Source organism: Panicum virgatum, chromosome 2N, assembly GCF_016808335.1.
Source record: "Panicum virgatum strain AP13 chromosome 2N, P.virgatum_v5, whole genome shotgun sequence".
Classification (NCBI taxonomy): Eukaryota; Viridiplantae; Streptophyta; class Magnoliopsida; order Poales; family Poaceae; genus Panicum; species Panicum virgatum.
In genome coordinates this window covers 68,965,479-68,989,144 of record NC_053146.1, presented here as the reverse complement: position 1 = coordinate 68,989,144, position 23,666 = coordinate 68,965,479, and the positions used below count along the sequence as shown (strand labels likewise).

The 23,666-nt window shown below is 54.6% G+C and overlaps 2 protein-coding genes and 1 pseudogene across 4 annotated transcripts in view; 2 read left to right on the top strand and 1 right to left on the bottom strand.

The window, feature by feature from the left end:
• Positions 1 to 2,646, bottom strand: part of LOC120662971 — a 16,520-nt pseudogene extending 13,874 nt beyond the window's left edge.
• The window catches only part of LOC120662181, a 24,838-nt gene extending 1,172 nt beyond the window's left edge, over positions 1 to 23,666 (top strand). The window contains exons 2-7 of one of the 3 annotated variants that reach the window (XM_039941303.1): positions 18,254 to 18,486; positions 18,587 to 18,698; positions 18,791 to 19,002; positions 19,110 to 19,279; positions 23,122 to 23,275; positions 23,425 to 23,666. In XM_039941303.1, the coding sequence (XP_039797237.1) occupies positions 18,877 to 19,002; positions 19,110 to 19,279; positions 23,122 to 23,275; positions 23,425 to 23,439 (465 nt within the window). In that variant the 5' untranslated portion in view covers positions 18,254 to 18,486; positions 18,587 to 18,698; positions 18,791 to 18,876 and the 3' untranslated portion in view covers positions 23,440 to 23,666. Of the gene's footprint in view, positions 1 to 17,468; positions 18,699 to 18,790; positions 19,003 to 19,109; positions 19,280 to 23,121; positions 23,276 to 23,424 lie in introns of those variants that run through there. The other 2 variants (XM_039941304.1, XM_039941305.1) reach the window with 2 other exon arrangements.
• LOC120662180 lies at positions 1,044 to 5,720 on the top strand. The gene is made up of 2 exons (XM_039941302.1): positions 1,044 to 5,076; positions 5,146 to 5,720. The coding sequence occupies exon 1, from the start codon at positions 3,996 to 3,998 to the stop codon at positions 4,893 to 4,895; it is 900 nt and encodes a 299-aa protein (XP_039797236.1). The 5' UTR covers positions 1,044 to 3,995; the 3' UTR covers positions 4,896 to 5,076; positions 5,146 to 5,720.

The window sequence follows — 23,666 nt, the reverse complement described above, 5'->3', positions numbered from 1 at the left end:
GGTTTTGTTTCTGCGATGTCCCTTAGCCTGAAGGGGGATTGAGACGCCTGACCATGGCGTTGGTGCCAGGTTTGGTGGCCGTTCTTCGCATAGTCCCTCCTGGCGACAATGTCGCTCTCGGGGAGATGGTGTGGAGGGTGCTGTCCGCCAGCTTGACCCCCCGCAAGGTTTTCGGTGGAGGAGATGCTAGAAGAAAGCTTGCGATGAGGACATCCCGCTGGACCCGTGCGGTCTGGGGGCTGTTCCTCGCAATCCCTAGCAGCTTGGCCGTCGCGCCGGCCAAGGGCTCGATGCTCTTCATTGTCGCTCACTCCTCCCCAAGACAGGGAAAATTGCCACGCAAGTGGCAATGCGTTTGTACTTTTCGACGGCTTTAAGCCGGTAACCCTTTGTAATCTTTGTTCGCAAAGATCAATGAAGTCTCCTTCTCCTTCGCGGAGTGGACGACCGAAAGTGTATGGGTGGGTGCCACCCCTGTAGGAGATTTTGGTCCTCGAATGTGTGAAGTTTCCAAAATGGGGGCGTGTCAGCGCACCCGCGGGTGTAGCCCCCCGAGGCCTTGGAGGGGTGTTCGCACTCGTCCAAGGGCTATAAACGTCGCCTCGCTTGGTTGCTTCACTGAGGTGGCCGTCCAGCATCTTTTTCAGCCGGCATCGGCACTCCTTTCAGCCGGCCTCTGCATTTTTCGTGCTAGCACAGCGACCCAGTGTCTAGCTTAACTATCTGGCATGCGTGCGTCAAGATTTGGAGTTTTGGTTAAACACACGGAACTTCATAATCGACGGTCGTCGATCTATTCGAGGGTGCGGCCTGAGCCGCGGTGTGCGAGGAGCCCCCGAGCCCCGACCTACGTAAAGGCGTTCGGGGAACCCTCGACTTCGGTTACGGCCCTCGTCGCCCTTCCGCAGGGAGGAGGGGTGAAGCGCACCATGCTACCCATGCCCGGGCCGCGAGCTATGGCTGCTTCGGTGAGCTGTTATCAGGTAGTTCAAGTTGACGTCCGTGCCCCGTTCGATAAGGGTCGGCTCGTGGTCCGGGGACACGTCACATAAAGCGCTCGCAAAGGTACGCTAGGCGGGGCTCGGACCCATTCTATAGGGTCCGAGGGCTCGATGCTCTCCCTCGATGGGATCCCCCTGCTAGGCACCCTCGATTGGCCTTGAACTCTGCGTAGGACGTCTCGAACTCCGTGTTCGAGGGTAGCTTGTATGGCACGTCCATGCAGTCCCTGACTCTAGAGATCTTGGGCGCCTGTCGAACCCTCGACAGGCCAGGCTTCGAACCCCTGATCAGTAAGGCCTCGGAATAAGGTTCCCTCGAGGGTGAAGAGCCCCCGAAAGGAATATTCCGTCACGGTCCGCGAGTGGCGCGGAATCGCTGGTCGTGTGCGTGGGTCTTCCGCTGGTCGTGGGCGACGTGGCCCAGTTCGTGCGGTGCATTGCGGGCGCGCCTTTTTAGGCGGCTACCTCGGGTAGACGAAGCGGCGTGGGCGGCGGCTGACGGATGGAACAGCGCAACAGTCGCGCCGCGCCCATCGGTTACCGCTCCGTAGTTATTGCCGAGTGTGTGCATGGGAGACTCCGCGGTCTACCGCATTGAATGTGGCAGATTCGGGCCATGGCGACGTATCCGCGCGTCGTGGTGAAATAAAAGCGAGAAAGAGGGGATTGTTTGGGCTCACCTGGCCATTTGCCTTTATCTCCCTTGCCTTCTCCGCCTCCCCTGCATCCTGAGCCCACAGCCGAGAGCGAGAGGAGGAAGACGGAGAGAGCGAGAGCGCACCTTAGGCATCACAGAGCTTGCCTTCCCACATCCCCCCGTAATTCGAAGCAATGTCGGATGTCCGGGAGCCGTTGCTGTGGGGGAAATCCACCGCCATAGAGGCGGTTCTGGAGCAGCTGGTCGCCGACTGGCTGCTACCGATGAACATCAGCTCGGAGCGGCCAGCGTGGATTCCCCCGCGGCTGGAGGAGACCGAGCCGAATCCCCCGAGGGCTACGTCATGAGCCTCGTGCGTCTCCACGAGCGGGGATTCGGCGTCCCCGTCAGTAGATTCATGCGGGCGTTGTGCGAGCACTACGGGGTGGAGCTGCACAACTTTGGCTCCAACTCCATCTCGTAGGCGGCTGTCTTCGTCGCTGTCTGCGAGGGATACCTGGGGATCGAAGCACACTGGGATCTGTGGATCCACCTGTTCCGCGGCGAGCTCTTCGTCGAGAACGTGCGGGGCCAGCCGAAGAGGTTCGCACGCGCTGGCGGCCTGATGCTCCATTTGCACCCGAGCCGGAAGAACCTGTACATCCCCAATTAGATGACCACGAACAACGCCGGGTGGACTCGAGGGTGGTTCTACCTGTGCAACTTCGGCAACAGGCTCTCGGCGTTCACCAATAAGGTGCTTCGGAAGAGACCAGCGAAGTGGGATTGGGGGGTATCGCCCCCAGCGCATCAAGCTAGGCTCGAAGTGCTGAAAGAGGCGTTGGTGCACCTGGCGAGGAAGGGGTTGACGGCGGCTGTCGTCATCGCGAACTTTCACCGGCAGAGGGTGATTCCTCTCACGGAGAGGAGCCTGCCGATCTTCGGCCTCACCCCCGGGGTCCCGGCCTCGGGCTCGAGGACGTCGATGGTGTTGGTCCCCCGAGGCATCGCTGCCCGAAGGGCGAGGAACGCGGTGGCGGAGTTCCCCGACGACGGAAACGATCTCTGGGGGATCAAGATGCGCCCCGAGCCGGGGTACCTTTCAGTGGTGAGTCTCGATTTCGATCCGTTGCCGACTTGTGCTATTCCTTTCCCCGCTCCCTGACTCTGATTTGATTGCGTTTTGCAGGGGGTGAGCCGCAGGTGCCACCCCTCGAGGCCTCCGATCCCGGAGGAACGCGAAGTCAACCGCCTGCACGCAGAGGCGGTGAAGAAGCGGAAGGAAGTTGCGGAGGCGGCTTCCGACAGGAAGAGGAAAAGGAAAGGGAAGCACGACAAGGCGTGCAAAATCGCACGCGCGTAGGGGAAGCCGCGGCCCGCTACGCCGGAGTCCATGGATGAGGAGGAGGACGCCTCGGATGCTGAGGCCAACCTTACAGGTGATGATGAGACGGCAACAGGCACGGATTCTCCGCCGGTCTATCAAGAGGCTGGCGACGAGGACGCGCCAGTGACGCCGCGTGAGGTGAGGCCCATGCCGGGATTGTTGGTGGACCCGCCCCTCGTGGGGGCGGAGCGGAGGTCGCCCACGCCAGCGGCGGGATGAAGGTCGCCCACACCGGCGGCGGGCGGAAAATCATCTACGCTCGCGACAGAGCGGAGGTCGCCCCTACCGGCGACGGGTGAGGGGATCCCCGCGCCCGCGATGTCGACGGGCGGCAACGGGTCCGCGGCGAGCACGGGGACGCCTGCGCAGACGGCCTCGAGGCTTCAGACTGGTCCGAGGACGACACCCTCGGATCAGTCGTTGAGGGGCGTCAGTGTGCCGCGGGCCCGAAGGAGTGGCACAGGCAAACGCAGTATGAGCGCCCGGTCTGGGTAAGTGTTTTTGGTTTTATTCTTTGTGTTCATTTAATCGATCCCCCAATCCTACTAACCTCAGCCTTTCTTCCCTGATTTTCAGCTCCGGGGCCGTTGCCAAGGATGCAGCCCCGCTCGCGCCGGCCAAAGTCCTCAAGACCGGGGCGCGCGCCACGCCACACTCGGCGCCGCAGCCCCTGCCCGTCGTAGATATTGTGGCGGAGGCCGCGAAGCTACGGGAGGACACGGCTCGAGGGACCCAAGCGGCCCAACAGGCTCGAGCGCTGGGGAATGTGGGCGATGCCGGCCAGAGTGGCGTTGAAGCAGCCTCTCAGGCCGACGCCGTGGGGGAGGCCGGCCGGGGCGGCGCAGATGGAGCCGCCTGGCCGGACGTCGAAGTCGAGTCCGGTCAGAGCGATGCGGATAGCGCCGCCCGGCCGGTCGCAGAGGAAAGACCTGGTGGGGATGCGCAGGAGCGCCCCGCCAGCCAAACGGAGATGGAGTCCCTCGTCCTCGAGCCCCCGAGGGCTAGGGTCGAGGGCGTCGCGGAGGAGGAGTCAGTGCCGAGGGCGCCAGTGGCGGAGGAAACCCGCGTCTCGGTGCCTGCAGAGGCCCGGGACGAGGGTGTCGTTGCAGCGGTGACGACGCAGGAGGCGCCGGAAAGCGTGGTGCCGGTGGTGCAGCTGCCGGATAGCAGCGAGGAGTTCGGGGATTCGAGGGACATCGACCCCGCTGTTGCGGCAAGCGCCGCCGACAAGATCGCCGAGTTTACGTCGGCCTGCGAGGAGGTGCTCAATGAGGGGACATCTGAGGGGCCAAATCACGGGGCAATCATCCAGTCCAGGGTCCCCCCGGAGTTTCTCCACGACGAGCGGGAGGAGGAGGCCGTCTGGCAGGCGCAGATCGAGGCAGACTCTCAGATTCTGAACCACCTCGATCGCGCCCTGGAGCTCCATAGGATGACAGATTACCAGATCAGCCAGGTAAGCGGCTTCCTCCCGGGAATCGTTCGTATTTTGGCCTTGATTTCATTTGTTTTACCCATGCCTTTCCTCTTGCTGCGGCTGAGGGACATCTCGCGCAAAAAGAGCGCCGAGATGACCCATCTGTACTCTCAGGTGCGCTGGCTTGGGCAGCACAATGCTGGCTTCGTGCTCCAGAACATCGACGCCAACACCAAGATGACGGATCTGGGGGCGCGTCAGCAGGCGCTAGAGGAGGAGCTGGCGCGCGCCGCCGGCGAGCGTGACGTCCAGAGGGCCGCAGCGGAGCAGAAGGCTCAGGAAGCCGAGGCGCAATCCACCGAGCTGCAGCGCACTAGGACGGCGCTCGAGCAAAAGGAAGCCGAACTCCAGCGCAAGGAGGCCGAACTCCAAGGCAAGGAGGCCGAGCTCTAGCGCGAGAAGGCAACCGTCGCCACGCTCACCGGGACCCTCGAGGAGAAGGGCAAAGCCCTCGAGGGAAAGGAGGTGGCGCTCCAGAATGCGGAGGCCGCCCTCAAGGAGAAGGAGAACTCCTTGTCTTCACTCGAGGAGGCCACCCGAGTCCAGCAAGAGGAGGCGCAGAAGAACATCGCAGGTGGATGCTCGAAATTTTGCTGTTGTTGGATTCTAGTTTTTCGCAGCTTATCTTGGTTCCTTTGATCAGAGCTGAGGCAGAGAATGGCGGACGAGACTACGGCGAAGGAGGCGGTCAACACCATACTCATGGCGGCGCAGGCGGAGTACGCTGACCTGGAGCGGACCGCTGTGAGCGTGTGCCAGGAGCTCGAGGGGGAGGGCGCCTTGTCTGGTAGCTTAGTGATCAGCCGCCTGCGAGCGTTAGGTGGCCGGATCGCTGAGCACGCCAAGAGCACCTTCGGCCTCGGTGTCCTGCGGGCCCTCACCGTGGCCTCGATGCACTATATCATGGACCTCTAGAGGGTGTCGTCTGGGTACGTCGTTCCCAACGACGCCAATGCGGACGCCGCGTCGGCCATCATGGGCGACGCCGACACAGCCGCCGAGGAGTTCGCCACAGTCATGGCCGGGAAGCTCGAAGCTGACATCCCCCCGATAGCCGAATTCGATGCTGCTGCAGACCTGCAATGGGGGGATGATAACCTGTAGGGAGACTGGGCCGCGGAGCCCTTGTAATGAATTAGTACTTGTCGTGATTGTACTTGTAAATTAAGAAATTCCTTATTGTTAAATCGACAGTGTGGCCCATCGAGGCCTTGTGCATTCGAGCCCTCGTTTTCTTTACTCTACTTCCGTGTTCTCGTATGCGACTTTGGTAAACTTCTGCGAGGAATTTCGCGTTAATAAGCGACTTAGGCGTGGGGTGGTGAGGGGGGTGCCATATCCCGGAGGCGTAGGCGGCCCCACGACTCGGCCGGTCCCGTACCGTTGTTGCTTATGCCTCGCGTCCGTTTTTTCCAAGTGTACGAGAAGCTTAGAGACGGAAATTTTTCGAAAAAAACATTGGCGATTTTTGGGGACGTTCGGGGGTTCCCCCCGTAGTAGACCCCGAGGGAGGCTTGGCTTTGCCGAGGGTAAAGCCAGGCGTACCTCAGTGTTCGTACGCATCCGAGCCCCCGAGGGTCCGGAAGGTTCCCAAAAAATAAATAAGTAAAGCATACTCCTTTATTGTTTCGGGAAATCGAAAATGCGAGTACAAATGATGTACAAATAGCTCGGAACTCTAAGGATAGAAGCGACGTAGCTGCTGTATGTTCCAAGCATTTGTGAAGATTTTGCCGTTTTTGTTCGCCAGTTTGTACGTGCCGGGCTTGAGCACTTCGGCGATGATGTATGGGACTTCCCATAGAGGTGAGAGCTTGTGGCGGCCCCTGTTGTCCTGTCGAAGCCTCAGCACCAAGTCCCCTTTGTTGAGGTCTCGGCGCCGGACTCTCTGCGCTTGATATCTTCGCAAAGACTGCTGGTAGCGTGCAGAGTGTAGGAGCGCCACGTCTCGAGTCTCATCCACTTGATCCAGCGAGTCTTCGCGGGCTTGCTGGTTCCGCTGCTCTTGATAGGCCTTGAGCCTTGGTGACCCATACTCCAGGTCCGTGGGGAGTATGGCCTCGGCGCCATAGACGAGGAAGAACGGGGTAAAGCCCGTGGCTCTGCTTGGGGTCATCCTCAAGCTCCAAATAACCAAGGGTAGCTTTGTGAGCCACCTCCGGCCAAACTTGTTCAGCTTGTTGAAGATCCTTGGTTTCAGTCCTTGGAGGATCATGCCATTAGCACGCTCCACTTGCCCATTCGTCTGTGGGTGCGCCACAGCCGACCAGTCCACACGTATGTGGAAGCTGTCGCAAAATGCCAAGAACTTCTTGCCTGTGAACTGGGTGCCGTTGTCGGTGATGATCGAGTTCGGGACCCCGAACAAGTGGGTGAAGCCCCCGGGCGCCTTCTGCTATGGGCCGACGAGGTCCAGCCCCCACACGGCAAATGGCCACGTGATGGGGATGGTCTGCAGAGCGTGGGCCGGGAGGTGCGTCTTTCGAGCATAGAACTGGCAGCCCTCGCAGGTCCGCACGACGTCAGTGGCGTCGGCGACCGCGGTGGGCCAGTAAAAGGCTTGTCGAAACGCGTTACACACGAGGGTGCGCGACGCGGCGTGATGACAGCAGGTGCCAGCGTGGATGTCGCGGATCAGCGGCTTGCCCTCGGGGATGGGGATGCATCGCTGCAAGACGCCCGAGGGACTGCGCTTGTACAGCTCGTTGTCGATTAGGGCGAAGGACTTGGCCCGCCTAGCGAGGCGTCGCGCCTGAGTGCGATTCGGAGTAGGATCCCTCGAATCATCCAGTCAAGGTACTGGGCGTGCCAATCTTGCGAAGTGGGGGCCTCGTCGATATCCATTGCTTCGGCCTCGTCCGTGGAGGAGGTCTCAAAGTCAATGTCCATGGGCTCGGCCTCGTCCGCCGGGGGGTTCCCGCCGGAGGGCCCGGCGTTCGAGGGGCCTGGCTCCGCCAGATCCTTGAATTCGACGGATGGCTTGGTGATGTCGCGAGCGAAGATGTTCGGGGGGACGGTGGTCCACCCTGATGCGATCTTGGCTAGTTCGTCGGCATCCTCATTGTACTAGCACGGGACATGATTGAGTTCTAGGCCGTCGAATTTGTCTTCGAGGCGGCGTACTGCTTTGCAGTATGCCTCCATCTTCGGGTCGTGGCAGCTAGACTCCTTCATCACTTGGTCGATGACGAGTTGAGAATCACCGCGTACGTCGAGGCGCTTGACACCAAGCTCGATGGCGATGCGGAGGCCACTGAGGAGGGCCTCGTACTCTGCCATATTGTTAGACGCAGGGAAGTGCAAGCGTATTACATATCGCATGTGATCTCCGAGGGGCGAGATGAAGAGGAGGCCAGCGCCGGCGCCGGTTTTCATCACCGACCCGTCGAAGTACTTGGTGCAGCATTCAGCTTGGATTTGTGGTGGGGGTAGCTGAGTGTCCGTCCACTCAGCCACGAAGTCAGCCAAGACTTGGGACTTGATCACTTTGTGGGGGCGTAGGTGAGAGTTTCTTCCATCAGCTCCACGGACCATTTGGCAATTCTACCCTCGGCTTCCCTGTTGCGGACTATCTCTCCCAGAGGGAAAGACGAGACCACGGTGACGGGATGGGCCTCGAAGTAGTGGCGCAGCTTGCGCCGGGCCAAAACCACTGCGTATAGCAACTTCTGAATATGCGGATAGCGTGTCTTGGTTTCAGACAATACCTCCCTGATGTAGTACACCGGCCGTTGGATAGGTAGAGCATGGCCCTCCTCTTGTCTTTCGACAACGACCACCGCGCTGACCACTTGGGTCGTCGCGGCTACGTACAGATAGAGGGGCTCGCCATCCGCGGGTGGCGTGAGAATGGGGGCGTGAGTGAGCGATGCCTTGAGCCTGTCGAGGGCTTCTTGAGCTTCGGGGGTCCACGTGAAGCGCTCGGTTTTCCTCAGGAGTCAATACAGGGGTAAGCCTTTCTCGCCGAGATGCGAGATGAATCGGCTGAGGGACGCTAGGCATCCCATGACCCTCTGTACCCCCCTTTAGTTCTCGGATCGGTCCCATCCGAGTGATGGCCGAGACTTTCTCAGGGTTGGGTTCGATGCCCCGCTGGGAGACAATGAAGCCCAAGAGCATGCCTCGAGAGACTCTGAACACGCACTTCTCGGGGTTGAGTTTTACCCCTTTAGCCCTTAGGCAATCGAATGCGATCCTGAGATCGGCAAGTAGGTCATCCGCCTTCCTGGATTTTACAACGATGTCGTCGACATATGCCTCTACGTTCCGCCCGAGATGGTCCCTGAAAATGTGGAACATACACTGCTGATATGTAGCTCCGTCGTTTTTGAGGCCAAAGGGCATCGTGACGTAGCAGTACATGCCGAAAGGCGTGATAAAAGAAGTCGCGAGCTGGTCGGACTCTTTCATCTTAATTTGGTGGTAACCGGAGTAAGCATCAAGAAAGGATAAAAGTTCGCATCCCACAGTTGAATCTACGATTTGATCAATGCGTGGCAAAGGAAATGGAACCTTCGGACAAACTTTATTTAAACTAGTGTAGTCTACGCACATCCGCCAACTCCCATTCTTTTTCTTTACTAATACAGGATTAGCTAGCCACTCGGGGTGGAATACTTCCTTGATGAATCCGGCCACCAGAAGTTTCTGCAGCTCCTCGCCGATCGCCCGGCGCTTAAGCTCGTCGAAGCGTCGCAGGCGCCGCTTCACCGGCTTGGAGTTGGGTCGGATATCAAGGGAGTGCTCGGCGACCTCCCTTGGTATGCCAGGCGTGTCCGAGGGGCTCCACGCAAAGATGTCTGCGTTGGCGCAGAGAAAGTCGACGAGCACCACTTCCTATTTGCTGTCGAGGGTGGCGCTGACCTGCAACGCCTTGTCGTCGGAGCGATTCGGGTCGAGGGGCACCTTCTTGATACCTTCGGCGGTATCGAAGCTTCCCGCATGTCGGTGCATGGAGTCCAAGGCCTCGCTTGCCATTTTGTTGAGGGTGGCTGCGAGGGCCTCGTCCTCCGCTTGAGCCTCCGCGTGCTCAACGCACTCGACATCGCACTCGTAGGCGTGCTCGAACGAAGAGCCGACGGTGATGACACCCTTCGAACCCGACATCTTCAGCTTGAGGTAGGTGTAGTTGGGGATAGCCATGAACTTGGCATAACAGGGACGACCAAGAATGGCATGATAGGATCCCCGAAACCCCACTACCTCAAAGGTCAGCACTTCCTTGCGGAAGTTGGCTGCTGTTCCGAAGCCGACGGGTAGATCGATCTGGCCGAGGGGTTGGACTCGCCTCCCCGGCGTAACGCCATGAGATGGCGACTTGCTGGGCCGAAGCTTGTTCAATCCAATCCCCATGAGCTCCAAGGTGTGGGCGTACATGATGTTGAGGCTGCTGCCTCCGTCCATGAGCACCTTGGAGAAGCGGGTGTTGCCGATGATGGGGTCGACAACAAGCGGGTATCGTCCCGGGTGTGCGACGTAGTCGGGGTGGTCTTCGCGGCCAAAGGAAATGGTGTCCTTCGACCAGTCGAGGTAGGACGGCGTGGCCCTGGTGACAGAGAAGACTTCCCGGTGCTCACACTTGCGCTGCCGAGAGGTCATGTTCGTCGTTGGTCCTCCAAAGATGAAGAAGGCATTCTCCACCGGGGGGAACTCGTCATCTCCACCTTTGTCGCCAGCATCCTTCTTCTTGTCCTCGTCGCGACGCGCGATGCGGTTGTAGTACTTCTTGAGCATTTCGTACTGCTCAAGGGTGTGGTTGACCGAGCCCTTGTGGTAAGGGCACGGGTTCTTGAGCATGTCATCGAATAGGCCGCCTCCACCTCGAGGGGGGCCTCGAGGTCCTTTGCGGTTCGGAGTGGCGACGAAGGCCTCGTCAGAGTCTTCCGCCTGCCCCGGTCCACACTGGATTGGTGGGGCATGCTTCTTCCCTTTCCTTCCCCGCTTTTGTTTCTTGGCGGGGGCGTTGATCTTGGCATTGCCGCCCTCTGCGGGCGCATCTTCCTTGCGTTTGTTCGGCTTGTCGTCGAAAATGGCACCAACTGCCTCCTCGCCGGTGGCGTAGTTGGTGGCAGCGTCGAACAACTCGTTGGTGTTGACGGGACGGCTTCGCACAAGCTCGTGCACCAGGTTCCTGCACGTCGTGCCCTCGAGGAAAGAGTTGATGACCTCGACATGGGTGACACTGGGAGCTCGGTGCATTGTTTGGAGAAGCGCCGCACGTAGTCGCGCAGGGACTCATTGGGCTTCTGGCGACACCCTTTGAGGTCCCAGGAGTTCCCAGGGCGCACGTACGTGCCCTGGAAGTTGCCCACGAAGATCTGGACAAAGTCGGCTCAGTTGTGGATCTGGTCTGCGGGCAAGGGCTCGAGCCACGTTCGTGTGGTGTCAGCAAGGTGAAGGGGAAGGTTGCGGATGATAACCGCGTCTTCCATCGCGCCGCCCAGCTGGCACGTTAGGCGGTAGTCGTTGAGCCAGACTGCGTGATCGGTCTCGCCCGAGTACTTGACGAGGGTGGTGGGCTGTCGAAAGCGCGGGGGAAAAGGAGCGGTTCGGATCTCTCGGTTGAACACCCGGGTGCCCGGAGACTCCGGTGACTCACCCCTGTCGTGCTCGGGATCGAAGCGTCCACCCCGTCGAGGGGTGTACTTCCCGCCGTTGATGATGTAGCGGGCGTCGCCTTCGCCGGCATGCCTGCGCGGGTCGTGGAGTCGCTCCCTTGCGGGAGCCTTTCTGATGCGGTCGTGCACCGAGGGTGCCTTCGCGTCATGCGCTACGGCTGCTTTTCCCGTCCCCCTGGTGGAGTATGCACCGAAACCTCGTGGTCCTGGCGTGCAGTCCCACCGGGCTGCTTTGGGACTATCGAGCGCATGCGAGACGCAGAGCTCTCGGCCTGCTACATAGCAGCTTGCTCAATGAGCGCCTGTGCCTCGCGGCGCAGGTTGCGACCCGAAGTCATCGACGGCTCGAGCATTGCTTGGAGTAGGTAGGCCGCAGCGACGAGTTTTTCGCCGGCCGTTTTCAGTTCTGGAGGTTTGTCGATGTTGTCATCGGCTAGGATCTGCTCCCGGGCAACGCGTGCCGCCGCCTGGGCATGTGCGCCACGCGCGGTGTGCTGTTGCTCGAGTGCGGTGCGCAGCTCCTGAGTCTACCGACGCTTCTCGTCGAGCTTGGCTTGAAGCTCCTTGAGCTGCGCCAGCTGTGCCTGCCGCGTCGCCGAGCTTGACGAAGAAGAATGGGCCGCAGCCGGCACCACCGGTTGGTTTGCCTGAGCGTCTGCCCCGCCGTTCCCGTCAACACCCGGAGCGTTGTCCTCTTGCCCGTCCGTGAGCTGGACCATGAAGCACTCCCGGGCAGGATCGTAATCCCCCTCGCTGGAGTCCTCAGAGCAGGTGAGGCAGTAAGCAGCCGCTAGCTGGAACGAGCGGAAAGCGTCGGGGTCGCGGACCCCGGAGTAGTCCTCGGCCTCCTCAGCCGTGAAGTTGTCCATGAAGAAGTTAATGTCGTCGGCGATCATGCTCGCCGTCTCGGGGTAGGAGTCGTTAGGAGACGATGCGATGAGGTTGCGGATCGACAGGAGGTGATGACCCGGCAGATCCTCATACTCGGCGAAGTTGGTGCTGGATGAAGAGGTGTAGGAGGCAGTGTTGTGCATCTCGATGGGGAAGGGCGACGCTGCAGTCGCGCCCCCCCTGAGAGGCACTAGGGCTGCAGTCGATGATGGTGCCGGCGTAGCTGACGCCGATGCACGTGATGACAAAGCGGTGGCCCCATCGATCGCGACGCTGAGCCGTGACATGGCAACCTCAACCCACATGGGGGAGCTGAGGCGTGCCGCCCGGAGCCGCTCTACGCGCGCTTGTCGCGAGTGCTGGCCCGAGTGCCTGTTGCGCCGGGCTGGGGAAGTCGGAGTGTCCGGGTTGCGTCTGGGCGAGAGGAGCTCCATGAGGTAACCGTTGCCGGTTGCTCTGAACTCGAGACTCCCAAACCAGATCACATATCCTGCTGGGAGCAGATCCGAGAAGCCCATGGGGAATGGGTTGGATCTGCTCGCCATCCCTGGAGATCAAATGGGAACAAAAGAGAAAATGTCACGCAGCGTCCCCTACCTGGCGCGCCAACTATCGGCGTCCTGACCCGACGGTCCGGACCCAACTAGTGATGATGCTGTGTGTTTCCTCGTCCCAGATGTTGATGCAAGAGGCAACACAGTAACGCACGGGTTTATCCTGGTTCCGGCCGCGGGGCCGTACGTCCAGCAAGGGGGTGTGCGAGGCCACTGTATTATCTTGCACTGGAGGTGCCTGTAGTAGGGGGTACAGGCGAGGCAAGAGAGGGAGGGAATCTCCCAAGTCTCTGCTAGAGAAGGAGTTGATTGAGGCGTGTGCCAATATCGGGTGCTCAGTGGTGCTGAGTGTCGCGTTCTATCGAATGGGTCTGATCGCGCGACCCCCTTAAAGGAAGCCCACCTCCTCCTTTTATAGACACAAGGAGGGACGGTGTACATGCGCAGGGGATCGTGGAAGTCGTCGTATCTCCCCCGAATCGCGGGGGCGCAGTGGTCGAGCACTGTGGGAAGTACACTGTGGGGCATGGCGTCGGGCGTGGCAGTCGTCCTGGGTATCGTCCTTGGTCTTGCGGAGATCGCGCCGGCGTCCTGCCAGCCCCAGCAAGCGGCGTGGTCGTCGCTGTAGGGTGTACCGTCGTCCAGATGTGGCATGGCGGCGTTCCGTGGGCCCTGCATGCCAGGGTCTTGCATATATATGTGCGCCAGCGGTAGTGGGGCACGTGGCGGTCCCGGACCCTGTAACACCCCTGTGTTAATCGTCTCGCTAATCAAGAGTTAACTCGCTGATCGTGGACTCAAATTCGTCGTTAACGCTAATCGTGTTTGCATAGTAAACATCTACTTAGCTGTGTTCGATCTCGTTTTTGTCCATGATCTGAGCTCCAAATCAACTTCCGCCCAAAACAAAAGTTGTAGATCTTCTTTTTCTCTACAACTTTTATTTTGGCCAAATTTCATGTTCCCATATAGAATTTTGAGTTTTATCTGGTCAAACTCGAGCAAAAATCATTTACACGAGTGAACAGACGAACTCCAGTGCTCAGCACTGTGCACGCCCGAGCCCATACCGGCGTCTGAACGCCGGCGAGCCACTCCACGCGTCGTTCATCCCGGCGATCCTCGTCGTCCGAGCGCCGCTCTTCTCCTCGCTAGGTCGAGAGGCTTCCAGTGCAATCCATTCCGTTCCCCTTCCTCGCGCAGCGAGCGGACTGAGCGAACCCTAGCTTGTCACTCGCAGCGCCGGCCGTCGTTCGTCGCCCGGCCGTCGTTCCTCGCTCCCCGATCCTCCCGAACCTCGTTCCACCTTGCCCTTGACCTCCTCTGCCTCATCTCGTGCCTGATTGAGTCGTTTCCCGGCCGAATCGGCCTAGCTCCGAGCTCCAGACCCCGGCCGCCATCGCCGTTCCCGCCGAGCTCCGCCCCTCTTCGTCGAGCTCCCTCTCCGAGGTCTCCTCCGCCCAAAATCGACCCACGGTGAGCTCAATCGCGGCCTCCTCCTACTCCCCGACCTTTTCCCCACCCGAATCGGCGCCGCCATCGTCGAATCGTAGCCGCGCCGCCGCGGAACGCGCCGCCCGCCGCCCGCGCACGCCGCCGGCTCTCCCTGGGCGCCGCCCCTCGCCGCTGCCGCGCGCCCTAGGGCCGCCTAGGCTTCCTGGTGCTCACGCCGCCCGCTCCCGCCGCCGCCTCGCGCCGCAGTGGCCGGAACGCCGCCGCGCCGCCGCTCCAAGCCGCGCGCCGCCCCTGTGCCCCGCGCCCTGTCCCGCACCCCGCCCCGCCTGCCGTCCTGGCCGTGGGGCCCGGCAGCAGCGCCGCCGGCCGGGCCCCGCCAGTGGGAGCGCCGCCGCGGGCCCGGCAGTGCCGCGCCGGCCATGGCCAGGCGGAGCGCGCACGGCGCGCGTGAAGCAGAGGAGGGGAGCAGCTGGGCCGGCGCCCACTGACTAGTGGGGCCCGGCTGTCAGCCCCCTTTTTATGTTTTTCTCTTTTTCTTATTTTTTGGCTGCAACTTTAAAAAATCCATATAAATTCACAGAAAAATGCGAAAAATGCCAAACCAATTTTGTTAGGTTTCTAAAATCTTGATCTTCAGAGGAAAAATGCTTAAGCATGCTTTTTATCACTTTTTCTCTGATGAAATTTAATTTGTGATTAACCTAGTTTATTTTGTACCACTTGTTCTATAACTCTAAAATTTATGAAAAATTTGCAGTGGCTTTATCCTTGCATGTGTAATCCACGGTAAAATTTTCAGATGCATAGCCTATGTGCTTGGTTGTGCATCTGTTAGTGTTTGCTTTCCTTTCTAGTGCTAAAAGAAATGTGTTTCTATTTCAGTAAATGCTAGAAAAATTTGGGTGGCATGCTTACTGCTTTCAAGTTAAGCTAGCAAATTTTTGTTACTAGAGCTTATGCGCAAGTTAGGGTTTTGCTTATAGTTGCCCTAGCCTTGTTCTTTTCTTTATCTAATTGTTGTTAGTTGTTTTTAGAAGGAAACACTTCAGGCTAATTTGAGTTAATCGTTTCATCGCATTATGTGCTCATGCATTGCACCATATCCTAACTGTTGTGTGTCATATTTTATTCGTGTAGACGCTACGAACGTAGCTGTCCACGAGCTGATCGTTGAGCCGGTCCAGGAGCCACGAGCAGGAGCGCAGCAGGAGGACGCCGTTGAGCACGCCCCCGGAGACCTAGTTAACCCCGCTGACCTGCAAGGCAAGCCCCGGAGCATAACCTTAGTTTAATTTATTCAATGTTTATTTAAGTATTGTGCATTTATGTTCTAGGAGATTAATGGAACCATAGTATGCATGTTTTTCCTAGGTACCGTGGGCCTATACTAGTATACAGGTGTCGGTAGAAATGCTCTGCTAAATAGGATTTCGGTAGAAGTCGAGTGATTACTGTCACTCGCGAGTTTAGGATCTTGATCCCTTAGCCTTGGCTTTGAAATGTTTTGTTGAGTAAGAGAATTGGAGACCGGGCGGAAGTGAGTTGGATTAATGGTATAGAATGGATGAAAAGAAATCTCCGCCTGTGTCGATTGAGGACCGTTCCGTTGTTGGCAGTGATGACTGAGTTTGAACAGTACTAACCACATGCCGGAAGTAGGAGGTAGTCGAAACCGGTAAGCTAATTACCTGATTTGCAACGATACTTTGAATCGCGACCTGCTACTCTGGGAGTGGAATGATGGCGGGTGTGGGAGTGTATGTCGCCTCCTAGTTCTCTGGGAGTTCGCTGTGAGGGACCCTTCACCCGGGTTTTGGCAGGCGTGATTCAGACGTCGGGGTGATGATGGGAACAGTTGACGTGTGTGGCCCGACGGGGTTTACGCGTGTCGTGTGAGTTAGGTCCACCTTGCAAGGTTAAATCGGATCGATTCGCCGTCTCTCTTGGTTAAGAGAACCTTGGTCACTTTGTCACATCGTAGTAAGAAGTTGAATTGAAAATGGGATGGAAAAGACTGGTTTTGAAGTTACTAAAAGATAATCTGTTCCACCATGTGTGCTTTAGATGAATAGGTGAACTTAGTAATACTTGGTACACTAAATGGAGCTAAAATATTGAAAGTAAGGATTCACTTCTAGCAGCTTTTCAGCAAAAGAACTCCAGAGCCAAAAAGCTTTGCATGTCTAGGTAATGGGCTAAGTATACCCAGAGTCGGGTAAGCCTTGCTGAGTATTAGTATACTCAGGGTTGTTGTTGTAACCCTTCTGAGCAGGTTGTGTCCCTGCGGACTTCGAGGAGATCTGTGCGTCCTGGATTGGACAGCCGCTTCCTCCAGGTTGGACCGTCGAGTGGGCCCCGTCTTCCCCGTGAAGTTTGGGCAGGTTGGCGTCACATCGGTGGGCAGGATGTGGAGCTCACCTTTTATCGTCGTCGTAGCTATCGTATTTGTATTTCGAACTCAGTTTTAAACTTCCGCTGTGCGTCTGAACTCTGTTGTTGTATTTAAGACTTTTATGTAAAACCTGTGTTGTAAATTAATTTGAAGATTTTTGTATGCGGGTAACACCTGTGCTCATCTTCGTACGGGTCTAAGTGCAATTGTGATCCTGGAGTACAGTAGTTTAATCGGGATTTTACCCGACAGCCTGTCAGGTTACACCGTTTTAAGTGCACAGTAACTGGATTAAGTATTAAGATGATGGTTAGTGCATTTAAGCCGGTTTAATTTGGACGGTGCTGCTACAGACCCCCCCCCCTGGGCGGAGTGCAAACGCGTGCACTAATGGGGTCCGGGAGTCACGTGGAGGTCCCGGACCCCCTCGAGGGGGAGGTCCGGGCCTCCGGCTGCTAATGCTGAGCGTCCCTCCTCGGGGGGCACGTGGCGACGCCGGGCCCCTTTCCGAGCAGGGGACCGGTCCGGGGTCGTTGGTGTGGTGAGGTGGAGCCCGGACAGCAGGAGTTGGCAGAATAGTAACGGCAACTGTGACGAGCACGTCTCGTACCGCGTCGCAGGTTCCCACAGTGTTGCCATAGCGTCCGAGATGGCGGAGCAGTGACCGGAGTTGGCGGATGGGACTCCGGTCACAGCTACTGTGGGGAGCTGTGGCGGAGTGGTTGGTATTTAATGCCTCCGTACGACGGGCGGGTGAGCGGAAGGGCCGTTTGTCCTTTACGTCGAGGGGTGGCCTCGAGCGAGACGTAGATGATTCGCCCTGCTCGAGGGTAGGTTCGCTACCCTCGAGCGAGGCGGAGATGATTCGCCCTGCTCAAGGGTAGGTTCGCTACCCTCGAGCGAGGCGGAGATGATTTACCTCCTCGAGGGTAGGTTCGCCACCCTCGAGCGAGGCGGAGACGCGGGGCGCGGTCGAGGGTCTCGATGGGAGCCCTCGAGCGAGACGGAGATCACCCCGCGAGTCCAAGGGGGGTGCAGATGGGCCGCATGCTGGGCTTCTTTGAGTGCTTTCCTTTCTTCCAGATTGGAAGGAGTTTGTAGGCCTTCGTGGGCTCAGTTGCCTAATATGTGTTTGCGTTTTTAGGGTGATTTTAGTACCCCGATTAGGGTGTCCCTAATCATGGTCCCTGACAAGGAGGATGAAAGCTTGTGCAGTTTACTGTTAAATGATTAGAGTCGGTACTGCAACACATCTGCTTGATAAACATATTTGTACATGTCCAAGTATCTGATGAACGGATTAAATTCAATATAACTCTTGACTATTGACCCTTGCTTTATCTGGAATTTGTCAACTATTGAAAACTATTCTCTTTCTAGTCCCAATAAGTTGATGGATCTGATTATTCCATGCCATGATTCTGTGATTACTTTGTTTAGTTTGTTAGTAGTTTGCATGGTATCTATCACTGTGTGGGCATAATCTATTATGTCAAATGGGGCCACAACATGCACATACAGTGTGCCACATTATGGTGGATGACTGAGTCGGCTGCAGTCTCTCTAAATCATGCCATGATTAGTGAATCTTTGCCCTCTGCTTACTTTGAATAGAATGTAGCTGGAATCTTACATTCGCATATCAACCTCAGTGAAAGAATTTACTTAGTATGGCCAAGCCTGTTGCAATGTGTTTATTTGGTAGATGAGTGATTCTTTGTTTAAGTGATATATTTTGATCAAGTTGGATTTGGGTATGAAATGGGTATTTCTTGATTTGATGAAATGTCAACTGCTTTTTCTAATATGTTTTGTTTAATTATCTTATTCTGCTATATGAAGAAACGCGTTCTCTAATAGAATCGAATTCAAGAATAGTAGAAGCATTAATCAATGAAGCTCATGTTTTGGGAGAGAGGATTTTCTACATTCCTCGTGTACATCAGTACGCCCTCCCCTATTTGCGTCTGAAGTGGCCTACATGGCCTACTGTTGATATGCTTGCTGATGATGCTGAGGGTACCAATGACGTTGCTGATGATGCTGAGGGTACCAATGACGTTGCTGATGACTAGGTATTTTAAACTCTGTTGCTCCCACCATTGCCAGCACCCCTTCCTCCCTCCCTCCATCCCAGATTTTGTTAGTTCGACATTTGCAACTATTCATTGCTAGGATGTACCTGGTGCTGGTAACGATAAGGCTGAGGTGTATGATCCAGTGAAAGCTGGAAGTGTTGGATCCGAAGAAGAAGCTGGTGCACACAAGGCCCCAGAGAAACAAGGAGGTGAGACTAAAGATTATTCTAGTGGCTCTGTAGATTTTGAACTCTCATATTTGCTTTATTCATACCATATGACTGAACTGAGAGCTCTGCAGGTCCTATCATTTCTGCAGGGTCATCGTCAAAGGGAGAGTCATCTGGTAGCAGTTTGGAACTAGCTCGAGTCAACTTCATTTATTCAATGTTCCCGAATGTGTCCACAGATTCTATTGATGAGTTGCTCGAGGCAAATGGTTTTGATACGAATCAGACTGTTCATATGCTTCATGATAATGCTAAGGCTTCCAATGCCCTTCATGATGACAAGGTATTTTAAACTCTCCGTTGCTCCCACCCTTGCCGGCACCTCTCCCTCCCTCCCTCCCTCCCTTCATCCCAGATTTTTATGCCTATTGATGTCCTACTCATTGCCAGGCTGATAACCAAAAAGCTGAGGTGTCTGATCCTATCAAGGCTCAAGTCAATTTGGTCTATACGATGTTCCCTAATGTCTCTACAAATTCCATTGATGAGTTGCTCAGGGCAAATGATTTTGACATTGAACAGACTATTGATGTGCTAGATATGCTTGATGATGATGCTGGGTGTAACACCCTAGGTGTCTGCACAGTAATTAAAAAGGTGTCTGCACAGTAATTGTATATATTTTATATGCATCATGTACTTGAATTGCTTGAAAAGGATCTTTTTGTAAATATAAAGGTTATATGTGTAATTATGATTTTATGCAAGGTCCTTTCTGCAGTTGTGTTGAATAGGTTGTGTAATTATAGCTTTTGTGGAGGGTGTTTTTGCAAAATTCAGTGCATTTAATGCATGACAGCCAATTTTGCTTGTAAGTCTACATTTGAAGTGAAATTGCTTTGAAAAAGACAATTCCTAGAATTCAAATTCCTTTCTATGTTTTTTAATTTTAGCTCTTGAATCTTTGGTCAAATAAATTTTTGCACAACATCAAAGTTGTAGATCTTGAAAAGTTAAACAACTTTCATGTTGGGCACTTTTTCATTTGAGCCCTATTTTAAAAGTTATCGCTGTTTTACAGTGGGGTCCCTGGAGTTTTTGGAATTGCGTTTGGGTCCTTTTCCCTTTTCCCCAACCCCTGCTCTGTTTTCTCGCCGCCGCCGATAGCGCCGCCCGCCGTCGCCGTGGAGAGCTTTCCCGGCCATTACTTCGCCTCGCGCTGGCACCCACGCGTCACTCCAGAGCTCCTCCCCCGCCTGTTGCCTCGCGCTGGAGCTTCCCCGGCCGTGCCACGCGCCCCGCCGCTTCCAGAGCCGCCCAGGCGGCCGCCACCGCGACGCCGCCGTGGAACGCCCGCTACAGAGCCCGCCGCCCTCTTCTAGCGAGCGCCCAAGCACTACACATACCCCAGAAATCGATTTCGTGCGCTCTTTTGCTCTCTCCTCGCTCCCACGCCTCGGAACGCCACCGCCGCTCCACCCCGAACCCCGGCGAGCTCACCTCACCGCGGAGCCACCATTCCAAACCCGCTCCACCCCAATAGCCCCCGCCATTAGCCGCGCCTCGTCCTCGCGCAACTCCCAGGCTACTTCCCCTCGCCCAACCCTCACCGGAGCACCCCCGCCGACGAGTTGCCTCCGCCGCCGACCCGCCCTGCTCCGTCGAGCCACCGCCTCCGAGCCCCACCCCGTACCCCAAGACCACCTAGTGGTGCGCCTTGAAGCCGTGAAGCTCCCACACCCCTCTACCCTCGCCGCCGGTGAGCCCCTCGACGGGAAACGGCCGGTCAAACCTCGCCTCCCCTCTCTGACCCGACCCAGGGACTTCGGTTTTGAATTTGAAAAAGCCCAGGGGGCTGTCAGCGATGTCAGTGACTCAGGGGAATAGTGCTATAGGGGTTTGTTTGTAATAGTTTGCTGCGATCTTTGAAATTCAATATCAATTCGTGGAAAATTCGTAAAATAGCAAATCTGGATGTTTTGGAATCCTCTTGAAGAGCTCTATGCAGTAGAACCATACTATGTTAGGCTTTAGTTGAAAGTTTTTGCTGTAGAATTTGATTTGTGTTACTAGTGCATAAATATTGGTTGATTTTATCTTTTTCTTATCTACTGTTTTAAGCCCTGTCTTGAAGTGAAACTTTTATGGTAGTTTGTTCTTATAAGACTAGTATTTCTATAAAAATTTAGTGGTCATTTCTCATGTGTAGCTATTTATTTGTTTTAATCCTTGTTTAATAGACTTTATTTATGGTAAATAGTTTCTGTTCGTAATAAATCATGAAAATATTTCTGCATGTTATTTTTGAGTAGATTAGCTTGTCCAGGAAGTTTGAGACTCAGTTCATGACTAGAACAGGAGCTAAATTTGAATCTTGTTAAACTGATGTCTGTTTTGTTTATTTTCTCAGAATTAATTATGTGTAGATAAAATCATGAAAAATTCATAGTTGCTATTTATTTTCCGTTTCAACCTCCTGTTAAATTTTGAGATTCTGATCTTCTTTATTTTGACCTGTATAATTCAAGTTTGTTCTATGTGCTGTCTGAATGATTGATTTGTTCTGATTAAATGGTTAGATGTTATAGCATGATTTTTACAGGGTAGCTTAATCTGTTCATGTTCTGTTTAGGATAATTTTTTATAAATTTATTGCTATTTGTGATCTGAGTTGTTTATTTAATTAGCAAACCTTGAGTTAAATGCTATAGGAATCAACCACCACTCATTTTATGAAGTTAGTATAACATGCTTGTGCTGTTGATCATAATGCCTTGTGTAGTTAAATTTGTTATTTAACTACTCTATAAACGATTGCCCATGTGTGTATTTATAATGTTGTTCTTGCATTACATATAGATACGACTACTTTGTCGGACGGGACGTACGAGCTGATCCCGGAATCTAACGGAGGTGTTCTCGAAGCTCAAGTAAACACTGCTGAACTAACTGAAGCCCCGGACCAAAGTTCGGAAGAGCCTAGAGCTGAAATAGTTAGCAACTACCGAGAAGGCAAGCCCCGGACATAACCTATATTTCAAATTATTATCATTTACTGTTATTATTTGCTTATGCATTTACAGTTCTTAGGAGTTGAAGTGAAACCCTAGATGCATGATCCTAGGAACCCATGTACTGAATACTAGACTTGAGTTCGACTACTTGCTAAGCTTATAGGACCGGTAAAAGTCGAGTGATTGCCTGTCACTCGCGAGCTTTATAGGAATTATTTGTTTACTATCTGTTATCAATATAAGGACGACGGACGGGGTTGTGATCGATATCATGACTTTATGTGAGACCCCGTCTGTGTTGATGAACTTGCTAAGGTCGCGGTGTGTGGTAGTGCTGGTTAAGTTTTTGAAAGTACTAGCCACATGCCGTAAATATGGTACGCGGCAAGCCTAGTAGCCGATTGGACCGGGGAGTGGATATACCTTTCACTCTCTCTTAGGGATAGGTTTTATTTTTATGTTGCGCAACACTACGACTTTGAGGGACAAGGTTCGGCCTTGGAGCCCTGTAGTCGGGGAGAGTGACCCTATCCACAAGCCGGAAAGAAAGGTCAACGGTTGTTTGGGAATGACCCGACGGTGTTCCAGACGTGTGTGCTAGGTTATCCTTGCAAGGTTGAATTTTGATTCAGAATCGTCCGCCTCTCACGATGAAATGAGACTGCTTGATCTCTTTGCCACACAGAGTAAGAAGAGCAACAATATTATGATTAATCTTGATGTTTGCTTAAAGTACTACCATGATTGAATTGTAGTTGCTTACATAGAATGGTTAATCAACTAGAATCTTGAAAGCTAAAACTTGAAAGTAAGGACATACTCTTTATTGCTTTTCAGCAAAAGGAAAACCAGAGCCTCACAAAACCTTGCATAGTCTAGCTAAAGTGGGCTACTTATACCCGTTGACGGTTAAGTCTTGCTGAGTATTAGAATACTCAGCCTTGCTGTTGAAACCCTTTTTCAGGTATGAGTTTTGAGGATCAGATCGCTAGCTTGACCTATCCTTGCTCGTTGCCTCCTGGCTGGTCCGTAGAGTGGGATACGTCTTCGGCCGGCAATGCCTATGACGCGAGATACCATGCTTGGGCTAGCCTGGTATCCTTTTTGCGACGTGTTGTAGCCGTCGTGTTTTATCTTCCGCTGTTTAAACCCTGAAGCTTTACACTTTTGGCTTGTATAACTGTTTTACTTAAGTTGGCTTTGTAATAATGGTTTGAACTGGTTTGTAATCATTACTATGCCTGTGTTGTAAAATTGTGGTTGTAATATCTCTGGACTCGCCTTCGTGCGGGGTATGCTTGTTCGATCCGAGAACCGGTGGTTGTATCGGGACGTTACCTGACAGACCAAGAATTGTTCCGTTTGAAGTGCGTTTGAGCTAATGTTGCCTTTATGTTGATGGCCTGCGCACTTGAGCCGGGATAATTTAGGCGGTTCTGCCACACTGGGGATATCAACATGGCTGGGGATATCAACATGGTTTATTCAAGGTTCCCAAATGACTCCAGAGAGTTCATTGATGAGTTACTCAAGGCAAATGATTTTGACATAAAACAGACTATTGATATGCTTGATGAGATGAACTCACCTCATGATGACCAGGTATTTTAAACTCTGTTGCTCCCACCCTTTCCAGCACCTCTCCCTCCCTCTCTTGATCCCAGATTTTGTAAGTATTGTTGCTGGAGAGATACATTCATGAACCGTGGCACCTGTTGGACAAGCTTTTCTGATCGGCTTATTTATTGCAGGGCCTGCCTGGATGATAAGCCAGTGGGGATTTCTGTTGCAAAGTAATCTTACATATCAAGTCAGTCTGTTTGATTCGTGTTAGTGGTCTATGGTGTGTACATACTAGTTGCACCCAGAAGTGTGGTTTGGAGGACAAAGTAGTGGAAGCTACTGTTCTATTCCTGTTTGCAGGACAAATCGCTTGTTTCAAATTGCTTGTTCAGGTCCTCTTGTCTGAGTAGTTTGGTATTTCTGGTGGTTA

Coding starts and splice junctions, on each gene's coding strand:
- LOC120662180 (XM_039941302.1), top strand. CDS start 3,996: ATGGAGTCCCTCGTCCTCGAGCCCCCGAGGGCTAGGGTCGAGGGCGTC.